Source organism: Phyllostomus discolor, chromosome 8, assembly GCF_004126475.2.
Source record: "Phyllostomus discolor isolate MPI-MPIP mPhyDis1 chromosome 8, mPhyDis1.pri.v3, whole genome shotgun sequence".
Classification (NCBI taxonomy): domain Eukaryota; kingdom Metazoa; phylum Chordata; class Mammalia; order Chiroptera; family Phyllostomidae; genus Phyllostomus; species Phyllostomus discolor.
The window spans coordinates 98,256,797-98,271,561 of NC_040910.2; the positions used below are offsets into that span (position 1 = coordinate 98,256,797).

General features: G+C 35.8%; 1 protein-coding gene across 2 annotated transcripts in view; it reads right to left on the minus strand.

Moving 5' to 3' along the window:
• STXBP4 (syntaxin binding protein 4) overlaps positions 1–14,765 on the minus strand; it is a 135,638-nt gene that overhangs the window by 78,563 nt on the left and 42,310 nt on the right. For both annotated transcript variants that reach the window (XM_036033714.1, XM_036033713.1), the window contains 2 exons: positions 11,003–11,092; positions 7,581–7,646 (listed from right to left, as the gene is read on the minus strand). In XM_036033714.1, the coding sequence (XP_035889607.1) occupies positions 7,581–7,646; positions 11,003–11,092 (156 nt within the window). The remainder of the gene's footprint in view (positions 1–7,580; positions 7,647–11,002; positions 11,093–14,765) is intronic.

A 14,765-nucleotide genomic window follows, 5' to 3' on the forward strand; every position in this document is an offset into this window, starting at 1 on the left:
GCTTTGACCCCAGCATACCTGCATCCCCCTGCCAAATGTTATTCCTGACACTTCCATGATTCCCTGATGTCACGGGACCTTTTATAATGATGATAAAAGAACACAAAAATTCCAAGTCATGAAAGACAAGGACCTACATCCCAGATTGCTCTATCCAGCAAAGCTTTCATTGAGAATGGAAGGGCAGATAAATTGCTTCTCGGATAAGGTCAAGTTAAAGGAGTTCATCATCACCAAGCCCTTATTTTATGAAATGTTAAAGGGACTTATCCAAGAAAAAGAAGATCAAAAACATGTATAGTAAAATGACAGCAAACTCACAATTATTAACAACCACACCTAAAACAAAACCAAAAACAAACTAAGCAAACAACTAGAACAGGAGCTGAACCACAGAAATGGAGATCACATGGAGGGTTGGCAACAGGGGAGTGGGAGGAGAGAGAAGGGGAAAAGGTACAGAGAATAAGTAGCATAGATGGTAGGTAGAAAACAGACAGGGGGAGGGTAAGAATAGTATGGGAAATGTAGAAGCTAAAGAACTTATGACACATGGACATGAACTAAAGGGGGGAACGTGGGTGGGAGAGGGTGTACAGGTGGAGGAGAAATAAAGGGGGTAAAATGGGACAACTGTAATAGCATAATCAATAGAATATATTTAAAAAACTATTATTTTTAAGAGTCTACTACATTCCTCACTCAAGTTCTGTGAACAAATTATAAGACTGGTATTATCATCACATTTTAGAAATGAAGACACAGACACATTAACAAACAATAGTAGAGTTAGCAACAAAGAGAGCGTATTTTGACTCTGAAGATAAGACTTTTCCTTTCACACCAGAATTTTCTTGCTGCATCCTCTGCCTGGAATGATCTTCCTTTTCTTTGTCTGGTTCAGTTCATGTGTTACCTTCTCTACAGAAAGTTTCCTCACCCCTAAGCCAGAATTAAGTTTTCTTCCTCTAAATCAAATAATGAAAACAAATCATTTCCACCTCCTTGTCAGCACCTAATATTCTTCTTCTGTTATTCATAATAATGACCATAATAGTTAATATTTGTCAAGTGCTTACTATGTACTATATACATTTACAATATGCATATAGCCTTACTTAATGCTTCTTACACTCTTGTGAGTGACTGTTATCAAACTACAGATGAGGAGAGTGAGGCTTAGAAAGGTGACTTTGATTGACCAAGGTCAAAAGCAAGCAAGAGGCAGGGTCTGAGTATAAACGTACATGGTCGCATCCAAAGCTCATTATTTATTGGGTTGGCCAAAAAGTCTACTTAGATCTTTCCATAAAATAAAAGACACATTTTTTCATTTTTACCAATAACCTTATTGATTTGGATATTTTGTTGGATATTTTGAGTATGTCAGCTATCTCCCACAGGGTATAACATTGACTATTCTCAATTAATGTCTCGATGTGATTGCTCTCAACTTTCACTGGTCTACCTGACCATGGAGCATCGTCCAGCGAGAAATCTCCAGCATGAAACTTCTCAAGACACTTCTGACACATTGGATCAGTCACAGCACTTTCTCCATACACTGCATAAATCCTTTCTTGTGTTTCAGTTGTGTTTTTACCTTTCTTGAAGTAATAAAGCATAGTATGGCAAAAATGTGTGTTTTCTTCCATCTTCAATATTAAAATGGCTATACAAAAATCCACCAATTTCAGTAAGGTATTTTTAAATGCATGCTATATGACAGCTGTCACAATACAATCTAACAAAATTGTTTCGAATGAAATTAAAGATAACTAAGGGCTGCTACTAGAGTCATCTTATGAGAAAAAAAAAAACACAAATGAACTTTTTGGCCAACCCAATGCTATACTATTCCTTATGCCAATTCACTTCACATCATATAAGATTCTTTCTCTTGTTTATTTTTTAAATCTATGTCCCATCTTTTTCTACTGAATCTTATTAAATTCTGATAACAAATTTTGATTATTAATTAATGCAGAACTACATTCCTTAAGAACAGAAACGAATCCATTCAGAGAAATAAATACTGAAGGGCCTCATGTGGAAAAAGTAGGTATTGCTGGAAAAAGAAGAAAAATGCTATTCTCTTAGATTCATGTCTTAATCAGGTCACAATGTAATTATTATTTTATCAAGGATGCTTATGTCAAGTATATTTTAAAGTTTTTAAGTTCCAAGCATTTAGCAGACAAAATTTTAATTAAATGTAAGAGAAAACTCTACCCTTTAATTTATTCTACACATGAAAATTAAGAAAGAAGATTTATAAATGTCCACTTTCAGGAGGCAAAGAAATATTAAAATGTAAAAAGGCCTGGCCATAGAAACTGAGGAAGGTATTGAAAATACAGAATTGAAAGAAATAAAAATGCATATCAACCCAAGTACAAAAATACTTAATAAATTGGGGGTCTGAAAACTGGCCAACAAAATACAGGGCTGTCTAAAACCTTTTTATGTGGAAATAATTTCTGAGGTGCACAAGAGTTGCAAGAGTAGAAAGAGCACAAAGATCATCTTTATGCCCATCGATCAGATTTACCTAATTCACCAGATTCACCCTTTGCCAACATGTTCATAAGTGAGAAAGAATTCTTGTAAGCCACTGACATGGAGAGGCTGTTGTTGCCGAGCTTTTGCATACTCTCAATGTCTCTCTCCCATATATATATGGTGTGTATACAATACACACAAATAAACACACCTAACTTTTTTCTTAGCCATTTGAGGGTAAGTTACATACATCATGGCTCTTTAACCCTAAACCCTTCAGTATTTCCTAAGCAGAAGGACACTCTCGTACATACCATACTCCAATTACCAAATTTAGGCAATTTAACATTGACTCAAAACTCTACTCTACCATTGTATTCCAATTTTGTCTATTGATGCAATTTTATCCTTTATAGTATTTTCCCATCCCAGTGCAGGATCCAGGCTAGGGCCGAGACTGTATTTAGTTTTCACAGCTATTTAGCTTTTTATTCTGGAACTTTTTGTCATCTTTCTTCGATATTTTCAGAGCACTGACATTTCTGAAGGATACAACTCCACACACACATACACACACCCCCCACACACCTTTAAAAAAAATAAAGCTGTCCTTCATTTCAGGTGTGTCTAATTTTTCCTCATGGCCAGATTCAGGTTATACATTCTCAGCTGTGACACTACAAGGTGCTGCTCTGTCCTTTTCGAGGCCTCACATTTGGAGTCACAAATGCCCATCTGATACCAACTTTTAGCACCCGTGAGAGAGTTGTCTGATCTCACTACTCTGTATTTACTACTTTTTTCCCCCTTACGATTAATAAGCAGTTTCTAGGCAGCGACTTTAAAACCATGTTAATATGTAAATATTCTGCTCTTCATCAAAATTTTCCCCTAGATTTAGCATCTGATGATTCTAGTCTGATTCAGTCTAGTAATCATTCTGTTTAGTGGAAAACAGATGCAAACTGCTGATTTCCCCAATCTGCCAGCCCCTCTGTAGTTAACCAGTCAGCACTCAACTGACTACCACAAGCAAAGAGCCCTCCTTTCTTCTCATTAATTATCTATGTATTGTACCAATGATACGGCCTCACGAATTACTTATTTTTCAGTGGTTTGCAATTCATTACTGTATTTAATTATTTTGGTCTCAAGTGCTTCCAGATTTGGCCAGTGGGAGCCCCTTCTAGCTGGTTTCCAGTAACATGCTCCCTTCACTTTGCACACTTCCTTATTTTCTGGTGTAACACGTGCCAGACTCATTTTGTACTTTTGAAACGGCAGCAGTGCAATAGCAAGCTTTCGGATTTTTGCTAATCTGATGGCATAGTTGTTTTTTAAAAACAGTTGGGTAGAATTTGCCTACAGTGAAACTTACTTATCTTAGGTATATAGTTTGATAACTTTGCTTCACCCAAGGTCACGAAAGCTTCTTCTAGAATTTGATAGTTTTAGTTCTTACGTTTAAGTCGACAATCCATTCGGAGTTAGCTTTTGAGTATGATATGAGGTAGGGGTTGAGATTCAATTTTTTCTCACATTAACTATTCTCTACTCATATCATCATGCATTGTAACTAGCATCTTTCCCCACTGACCTGTGTGGGAACTTTCTCCAAATATCAAGTGACCACCAGTGTGAGACAACCTCCACTGGTGTAGAATGCTATTAGCTCCAGGAGATTATTTGTGTATATCTTGCTAGCTTGTAAATTTTTCATGAAGCTCAGTTTTATCATTGATTCTCTTGGATGTTATGAATTACCATTATGTCATCTGCAAACAGATAGTTTTATTTTTCTTTTTTAATTCATGTGCCCCTACCTTGTTTTTCTAGTCTAACTGCATTTTCTTTTTCTTTTCTTTCTTTTCTTTTCTGTGCTATTTTTATCAGGCTTAGGCATCAAATATTAAACTTGCTTTAAGTAAAGAATTTGGACATTTCTTTCAATATTTTGTACTCTGCAGCCATTTATGCAGTTTGTGGATTGATTGTCAAAGGTTTGCTTAAGTTCCCCTTGAAACCACCTGGCCTGGTCTTTTCTGTAGGGTAGTTTCTTGCTAGCTTTTCTTATTCTATGGATATAGGTCTGTTGAGCTTTCTATCTCTACTGAGGTCAGTTCTGGGAAAGTATATGTTCCTGAGAAAACCTTTTTCATTTAATAAGTATGTTAATCCCATACATATTAATTAGGATGACTACTATGCTCCATCTCAATGGTCATAATGTTCTTTTTTGTTGTTGAATTATTGGGTACCTTATATTTACTGGATTTCCTTCTCTCATATGTCCCTTTTGCTTTTTAAAAAATATTCTTTTGCTATTTAGGGAAGTTTGTATTTTCATTCTATAGGTTACATTTGTATTATTATGTTTTTAAGTTATTTAAACATTACTTTTCATGGTAACTGAAATCCTCTTTACTTTCATTACCTAATCTTTCACTGTCTGATGTCAGTTTCACGTGGTATGCGTTGACTGCTACCTTTTGCTTAAGATAATGATCATACTCTATTCTCTCCCTTTTTCTCTGTCACCCTCTCATTTTTTAAATAAATTGCATCTTTTGATTTCTGCCAGAAGTGTAATGTTTTCACACTGTTCTTTTACCCATGAACTTACCCTCACTTTAGTCTAAGCTGTAAAACAACATATGTAAAATGCTTACTGTTTGGAAGTTCTTGCCAAAGTTAGTGCAGTTATTTTTTTTGGTTCGATGAGACTCATCCTCCCTTGGAGTCCTCGAGAATACTACGTGGATGTGCATAGTACTCCAAAGTGCTTCTCCATTGCCTTGACATCTGAGTGTCAGCTTGCTCATGTACAATGTATTTGGCTTACACTTTTTTCCTTTAGTTTCTTGAAAATGTTGCTCCACTACTGCCTTACTTTACATGTTTTGTTGAGAAGGCTGATGCTGACCTTTATAAGTTATCTGATCTTTCAACTCGGAGACCTGTGCATACTTTTCTCTATTTTTAAAGTCTAAGAGTTTTACTGAGTATGTTCTAGAGTTGATCTGTCCAGGTGAAATTTCCCCAGTACACAAAACAGATTCAGGTCTTCTTTTAGTACGGAAAAGTTTTCTTAGATTATATTCCTAAATATTAGTGCTGTTAAGGTGCTTTTATTTTCTCCAAAGAAACTCTTTTTTTCTTTCATTCTCACTTTTCCTGGTAATTTTTCTGGTTTTCTTTAATGCCTTTTCATTTGACTACATTCTTTCTTGGGCAATCTGTAATTTAGTTTTCTTTTCTAATTTGATTTTGTCTTTTCCTTCTCTTTCTTTCCTAAGTTTTATCAAGTCTCATTTCATTTCTTCCAGGTCCATTTCTCTTCTTAGTTTTTTAAATTTCTAATTCTTAAGGTCTAATGCTTGCTTGAGGACACTTAATTGGTCATACCACACTGTGGTAGTACAGTTTTTGACAACTCTATTGTTGAAATGTTTTGAAGAAGAACACATTTAATTCATATTATCAAGGAAAGCTTTATTTCATATTGTCTGATTTTTACAGTTGTTTTGTAATGATGGGGACAGATATTTTTTTTCCTATTCCTTTTTCTTTCATAGAAAGAGTTCTCAGTTCAACAGCACCCTCTTCTGTGCAACTTCTTTTATGGATCTTGTTGATGGCTATGGAGTGGATAGATGGAGGAGGTTTGGTAAATCTTGTTTCTCTTCATTTACGCTAGATCCTTAATTTTCCCCTCTTACGCCCTCCTTTCTCTTCCTCTCTCCCTTAACTTTTATAAAGGTTTACTTGTGCCAAACATTGCCAAGAAGTGAGATATTAAATCTGGAGGAATACACACACACACAAATGTTTTTCAAAGATTCCTTTCTGTATTTCTAGTCATTTCCACCCCCACTGATGCAACTGGCCAGTCTTTCTGTGTAACGTGTTCACACAGGCCAGTACCGGTGAGCGTTACTCAACGTCCTTTTTTGTCTTCACGTCTCCACGTCCTAGTCTCCAAGGGATACCGCCCCTTCTCTATTTATTTGCTTCTCCCCCAGAAGAAATGACTCTCAAGGCTGCCACCTCTGGTTGCACACACTTTCTCTCAAGTCCCAAGACCCACCAAGTCTCATGACCTTGTTCAGTATTTTGGCATTAATTGTCCCGTTTTCTCTTTTTGGCAGCGAGTTTATTTGTGCTTCATCTACTTGCTGTGCTTCTCCTAATTCTTTTTTGGTTTTGAAGCCTCACCTCCTCAGCTCTTTGTACTCCAGGTTTCAGTGGCAGGCAAATGGCAGGACTTAAAAAATTTTTTTATATGTACACCGAAGGCTGTGGTGTTCTCTGTCACACAGTCACACTGAAGGTATGGGTCCTGTATGATTTTATTTACACTTTGGTTTTATGTTTTCTGGGAGGGTTATGTTGGGGAGATTCAAAACCACGTGATTGCCACTGATCTCCAACAATGTTCCCTTAACTTCCTCATCACTCTGTTCTTTGCTTGTTGCCTGTGTTTCTATTTTATGGTATCATTGTAGGTGTTGTAAGCTACCTAAAATTCTTTGAAGAATTTTTTACTTTAAAATAAATTTTTACTTTTTATTATTATTATTTTTAAGTTTTATTGTTATTCTATTATAGCTGTCCCAATTTCCCCCCTTTGCCCTCCTCTGCCCAGCCCATCCCCCACTCCCACAGTCAGTCCCTACAGTGGTCCATGTCCGTGGGTCATTCACGCATGTTCTATGAAAGTAAAAAAATGCGCTATCTTACAGGGCTATTTATTTTATTGCTTATTTTGCTGGTACCTTTAATAATGTAAAGTGTGAGTAACAGCAGGAAAAAATAAAAGAGAAAGAAGAAGAACGGAGAAGCAGTAAGAATGATCTTTGCAATCGATGGATATCTGGCTTTGAAAGCGATTTCAGAGAGGAGTGTGAACCCGGCTTGGAGCAGCAGCAGCAGCAGCAGCAGCAATAGTTCAGGACCGGGACAGCCTCTATTACTCACGTGTGCGTGTTCGAGGATATCGTACAGCATCCGTGCTTTATAATTATACCCGCATGGCTGTGCACACACACAGAAAATATATACACAATACATGCACTTACCTGTTTCACACTGTGGAGTTCTTCTGTCAATTGTTTCCTTTGCCTTTCTGATTCAAATAATTTTTCCTATATTTAAAAACCACTGAATTAATAACTTGTTAAGAATATCAATGAGTATCACTTTTAGGGCTTTGTTTCAAAGCTTATAAATTTTCCAAATATCCAACTGCTACAATCTGAAAATGTAGTTCCATCACTTTTCTGGTTTTCTATATACCATTTAAAAGTAATTAGCTATTTACAGTAAAATTTTGATGAAAATGCATTTTCTGTTACTTTAATTAGCTGTTTTGTAAGGTCTCAAAATCGCAGGTCCAACAAAACTCAACAAGGATCAAAATGTGTAAAAATTAACTGAATTTTTGGTAATAACTATCATTGCCAAAGAGCTTCCAAATTGGAGACCATTATTATTACAACTTGGAAGTCTCTCTTACTATACTGAAGAAGACACATGAAACTGAGCTGAATAACATTTTCCTAATTTAGCTTATTCTTGGAAGATCATCCATAAAAATGAAGATACGATTGGTATAACTGAAATATGAAATGGCAATTCTTAAGGTAGAATATTATACATGCCAGTCAAATATTATCCCCTTTGAATTTAAAGTTAAGGAGCATATACCCTAAAATGTTCACTTTTAAATATATTATAAATAAATCTACATGTTACTGATCAAATCAGAAATACTAAGTATAATTTAAGAACTGTTTTACTACACACTTGAACAGAGGTATTGCTTGAAGATTAAACTGAGTAGTAAGTACTCATGGCAACACCGTAACGTTTGTGAGAAGTAATCTGCTTTCCGGCGTGTTTCAGCACATTCGTGTCTACGGTAAAACGGAGGTGTATGGAGATGCACACACTATGGCAGACTAACGAATCGGCCACCGACCAGGAGCCAAGAGACTGCTGCCTTCCAGGCTCTCTCTCATGCTCTGGCAAGTCACCTTCACTCGTGCCCTAGTTTTTTGCATCTGTACATGGAAAATATATCTATTTCCATTCAGCTTTGCAAAGCAGGAGCAATGTGAACTCTGCAGAAAGGCTTTAAGTTAAAGAAAGCTGACAGCACTTTTAAAAATCATTCTCGCCAAATAGTATCAGACATTGGCATCAAATTATCTTGGCTTCATTTTTATTTGTACCATAAGTCAGATATAAAGATTAGAGACGTACAGCATATGGTAAGCAATGAGAGACCACCTATATACACTCTATGAATAACTTCATTTAACAATGTCTATTTTTGTATGTGTTTATAATCCCAGTAGAAAATTAAAAGTATAAACATTACCTCAAATAAAATATTTATTGCTTTGTATACTCTATTATATAGCTAAACAAGTGCTCTCAGACAATAGATAGGTTTTGAGGTAAAGGAAATTTCAGATTATGTTACTTTAGATGTGTTCAGTTACATTTCATAAACTTTAAATGTGAATTTAAAGCTTCTTCAGGAAAGCTTGTTTAAATATTACATGGATACAGTATTAAATTATAATTCTAATAACTAATGTTGATATTCATATATAAAAATGGAAATATATTACTAAACTTAGCAATGATAAACATTAAGGGAATAAAAAAGAGCTGAAAGCCTCTACAAATTCTAATGAACCATAACATTTAATGGTTTATGCAGAGATAAATTATATAAGAATGCTATTGTAGCAAGATAACTAACAGTGGAGATATTTCCTAAGAGGATATGAGGAAACTATTGTCAATCTACTTTTAAAACTGAATTCATTTGTTTTTAAAACTAAATGTACAACACTTAATTGTTACACCAGAAATGTGGAAAGACAGTGGTTTCAAAGTTGTAATAAGAAGTACATAGGCCCTAGCTGGTGTGGCTCAGTGGACTGAGTGCTGGCCTGTGAACTGAGAGACCGTCAGTTCGATTCCCAGTCAGGGCACATGCCTGGGTTGTAGGCCAGGTACTTAGTTGGGGGAGTGAAAGAGGCAAGCAATCACTGTTGCCCTCTCCCTCTCTCTCTCCCTCCCTCTCCCTTCCTCTCTTTCTAAAAATAAATAAATAAAATATTTTTAAACAAAGAAAAAGAAAAATTCAGTGTAAAAAAACAAGTATATAAGATATTCCCTTAGTAATGGAATGATGCTTATATATATTCGGAAGAAATATGAATTGGTAAACCCTTCTGAAAGGGAATTTGGTAAAACATGTGCAATTTTATATGTCCTTATCCTTTGAAAAAAAAATTCACTTTCAGAAATTTATTCAATTTGTACTTTTATAATTGTAAACTGTGCAAAGATACACCTACAAAGCTATTTATGATGGAATTATTTTTAATAATGGAAAACTGAAAATAATACTGGCTATTCATTGTTAAGAAACTGAATAAAAAACCCAGGAAAGATGCACGTGATTGATGATAGGAGAGCCATTCAGAAGCATTTGGCATATCCGTGTACATTACCTGGAAAAGTAGCCCAAGATATAATACTAACAAAGAGGGGGGAAAACACAAGTTGTAAGAAAGTGTGCAATGTGTTAAATGATTTTTAGTAGTTAAAAATAGATATATAGTTCATATTTTATACATATATACACATATACATTCATTTAAAAATATGATTGGCTATCTAGAGAAAATCTATGAAGGATAAACAAGATATGTTTAACAATGGCTTCTTCTAGAGACTGGAATTTAAAAACTAAAGCAGTAAGGAAATTTCTTTTTATGGATATAATTATTTTGCTTTAGTAAAAAGCAAATAAACAATAGAATCTCACTTACTTATGAAAATAATTAAAAATAATATTAACATACATTCCTATGCTGAATTAATGCTAAATCAGGTATTTATGTTGCTTTTCTCAAAGATTTAAAAAGTATAATGGCCGTTTATAAAAATTAGGATGTAATTTAAATTTAACATTTTACTAAACACAGAATGAAAACATATAAAGAAAATCAAAATGTTCAAGTATATTTGAGACATATTGTGTGCTTTTCCTTCCCTTAAATCACACTGCCTTAATTCCAAATGATGTCGGCAAAAGAAGATGCCCCTGAAGCAAGCCCGTGAGCACGGGAGAGAGTGCATTTCCCAACGAACATCCCACATTGTCGTGGTTCGCTTTGCTGGCTCCTCATCCTTGCCTCCAACATGAGACGAAAAAGGGGTGAGAAGGAGCCACATCAGAAGGTCTGAGTAAAAACCACTGCTCACACTGGATCTTATGTGGATATGGTGAAATATAAAGTGTGTGAACCGAAAAATTAACGCTAAAGATCAACTGAAGAAATAAGTCATTTGATACTAATATTCAACACTGATCAATATTAAAAGTAACACTAAGCGCCAATACTCCTGAACTCAACGCAAGATAATTTTTTCTTTTTTTCTAAAGAAAATGTGAGGAAGCTAAGTTGGAGATTACCTTAAGTGTATTCACTTCTTTCAAAGCATCATTCCTTTCACGTTTCAGCCTTTCCATTTCATCTTCTTCTAAGGAGCCACAGGTGATAAGCTGTCACATAAGGGAAAAATTATGCATTAGATGCTAACTATGAAAACTAACATAAAAAGCCTTTTTAACAAGGCTTAGGAGTCATTTGATTGGGTAAAGGAGAATGTTAAAGTAATCTAGGGGAACTTCAGTCATTTACGCTTACTCTTACATTGGTGTTACTTGTAACAGAATTTATGTGGTTATCAGGTATACACACTCTGTTGGCATCTTTATGATTCTTATATAACAACACAATTTTTCTTAAAAGTCCGAATCCCAAAACTGCTTATAATGTTAAAAAGACTTTATGAGCTATCGGCATAACTATTCCCTGAGGATGTATCCACTTTCCCAGTACACAGCCTCTAAGGCCAGCAAAACGCTGGTTACAATAGACCAGGACTGTTCCCATAAACCCAGCAAAGGAACTCAATTGATCACGTGTCTCGTGTTAACGAAACACAATGTGACATAATAGTCAAGTAAGTGGCTTAAGGAGATCCTGCACAGAAGCTGTCTTGAAGATAATATTAATAATTCATGCACAAGTGAATAACAACAACAAAAAATAGCAGAACTGACAATCTCTTTTACTTTTAACACGATCTCTTTGACAGTTAATTGCAAGGTAAAAAACGATGACAATCTTATCAGAGATAAAAATCCAAGTTTAATTACAGTCATCTTCTATGTAGAAGTTATAACGGAACTAAAAATATATAGAAAATATGATGATTTAAAGGATTAAGCAGAGAAAGTGACTGAATGCAGAGTAAAATATGATAATACAAATAATATCAGCTATCGATTGGGAAGAGACTATGTGCAGATACTTTGCTAAGGACTATATGTGTTTAATATTACATTTGTACATTGCTTCCATTTACAGATGCAGAAAAGGGCTCAGAAGGTTAGTGGTCTACCTAAGGTTGCACAGCTAACAAACGGTCATCCCAGGATTCTCACACAGGTCTTAGACTAATGTTACATTAGTTTGTGATTTTTACTAACTACTCAGCAAAAACCATGGTGAATTAATAAACTCAAGAGGTGCTTTCCAAATCCTAGAGGGAGGGCCATCCTTCACACCTGAGAAGAAATACTCTCCCTAGACATTACGGGCTCCTTTTGTTCTGACACGTTTGCTTTTGTGTATCTGCAAGGCCACTGCCTATAGTTTACATGATCTCATATTCTCCATCTGTCTCTACTCTTTTGTCAGTACTCAACACACACACTCAGAGAATCCCTTCTTATACTGTTTTAGATTAGTTTCAAATAGATTAGATTTTCAGATGTTAGAATATTTCCTAAAGTGACTTCCAAAAGGTATTAACTAGCTTTGTGCAGAAGCAAAGCTGGGAGGTGGTGATGTTGGTATCTGATCACACTACGATCCACCCCCCTTTATATATTTGTTATTCTACATATGGACTCTCCTTTGTCCCCTCTCTAGACTCCCTACCACCAGTTTTATCCCTTCCCAAGATAACCAACACTGTTACAAGATTATTATTTCTATAATATCACTGTGATTATGTCATTGTTCTCCCCAGTAGCTCCTAACAGACTATTAATAAAGTACAACTTCTTAGTTTAATATTTACCCTTTCAGGACTAACGTTTTTCACTGACTTGCATGTACCAGATTATCTCATTTACAAAGTAGATCATTCTCTGCTCACCATTACATACATTTTGTTGTCGTTCATGCAGGTACTCATCACACTCTGTTCACCCCCTGAGCAGATAAAATTCTATTTCTCATTCCAAACTCCCTGAACTGGCCAAGTCTGTCATGAATCTTCTCTGAATGTCCTAAGTTCTTTCATTATTATGGCCTTATCACACAATGCCTTTTTAAACTACAATTATTTGTATACATCACTTTCCTTACACTATACCCTCAGTTCCTTGAGGGACAGGCTGGAGTTTTACTTACCCCTTTTCAATCAATTGCAGTTGATATTCAACCTTGTTTTGTGTTAGTTTCACATGCACAGTATGGTGGGTGGCGTTCCACCTGTTTAACAACAAGCACCAAAGCACCGCGCACAACGCCATGCACGTGGCAGCTGTCTGACATACACTTACTAGTTTCCAGAGGAGCGCAGGTGAAGTGGCCAAGAAGTACTCACCGCTCCCCACACTGAGGGTATCGTTTATATCATGACCCAGCATACGTGAAGCACTGCTCACTCTTAACACACATGGTTGGCTTTGGTGCCATTCTATAGTACTTCCTGTGTTGAAATGATGGCTACAATCCACCCAATTGGTTAAGCAAGAACCCAAATTGTGAAAAGTCTGCATGAGGGAATTTAGAGTGTTCTCTGTGTGATTTTAGGATAATCCATTTAGGGTACTTACTTACTGTGGTGAGCCCATCTACCAAGGTGCACTCGAGCCTGCCGTCCTAAGTTTAGAAGACAGCTAAATGTAGGCTCTAACCTCGCTTTTTTTCTGTGTAACCTTATGCCACCACCAACTGTAGCACTATGTAAATTTTTATGTAGCAATAATGATTAGAATCACAGTAAGATAATTATCTTTTTGATTCTAAATGCCATATTATTCCAAAATCAAAAGTTTTTTTGTCTACTAAACAAAAATAGATTGACTTAGAATGACTCAGCAAGTCTTCCTCCCTAAAAGATAGCATCTCAAGAAATCTTTTGAGTCAGACAAAATGATAAGCAAAGGAAGCTAGTTACAAGAACACACATTGTATGATTCCATTTATTATGAAGTTCAAGAACAGGCGAAAGTAATATATGCTGATACAAATCAAAACAGCGGTTCCCTGTAAAGGTGGGAGACACAGCTGACTGAAAGTTGACACGAAGGAGCCTTTTGAGTGGTGGTTGCACAAGAGACACATGTAGAAATTCCTCAAGTTGTATATTTGAGATTTTGTACTGTGCTGTGTGTCCATTATGCATTGGTAAAACTATTGTTTAAAAATAAAGAAAAAGATGAGCCCCCTGAAAGAACACGAGGGAGGGAGGGAGGGAGAGAGAGAGAGAGAGAGAGAGAGAGAGAAGGAAAGAAAGAAAGAAAGAAAGAAAGAAAGAAAGAAAGAAAGAAAGAAAGAAAGAAAGAAAGAAAGAAAGAAAGAAGGAAAAAGAAAGAAAGCCCGCCCGCACCAACACATGGATTACAAAGTCTGACTCTTGTTTGTGACAGGAGGTTGAGGGGGTGACCGGAGTGGAATTTCCCCACCGTCACAGACTATCAACATCCTCAACCACAGATCAAATGATAAACTTCAGATGAGGCATTATGTTGTTTTTAACTCAAAAATCAATCGGGAATTATACTACAAAAAATGAAATATTTTTTTGTTTCTGGCGAAAGTTTCCGAGCTGCTTTACAAGCAGTGATTTTTATAGAACTTTCCAAATCGTGGTGCATGACCCTTTGTTGACTTTTTAGACCAAATATTTCATGAAAAAGAAATAGTAGTGAATATTAAATAAGGATGCCATGATGTAGAAAAGGTGAGTAATGATTTGAGACTTCTGTTTGAATTCTCCATGTGAGTGTGGTGAAGTAAAATGTATTCTTACTATGGGTTCCAGTGCGTAAAACAAAGGAAAGCCAACATTTTGTGGGGGTATCATCTATGTGCTGAAAAGCATCATACAACCAAGGAAATCTTCTAAGTTAATGCAACGTCCAACACTCCTAT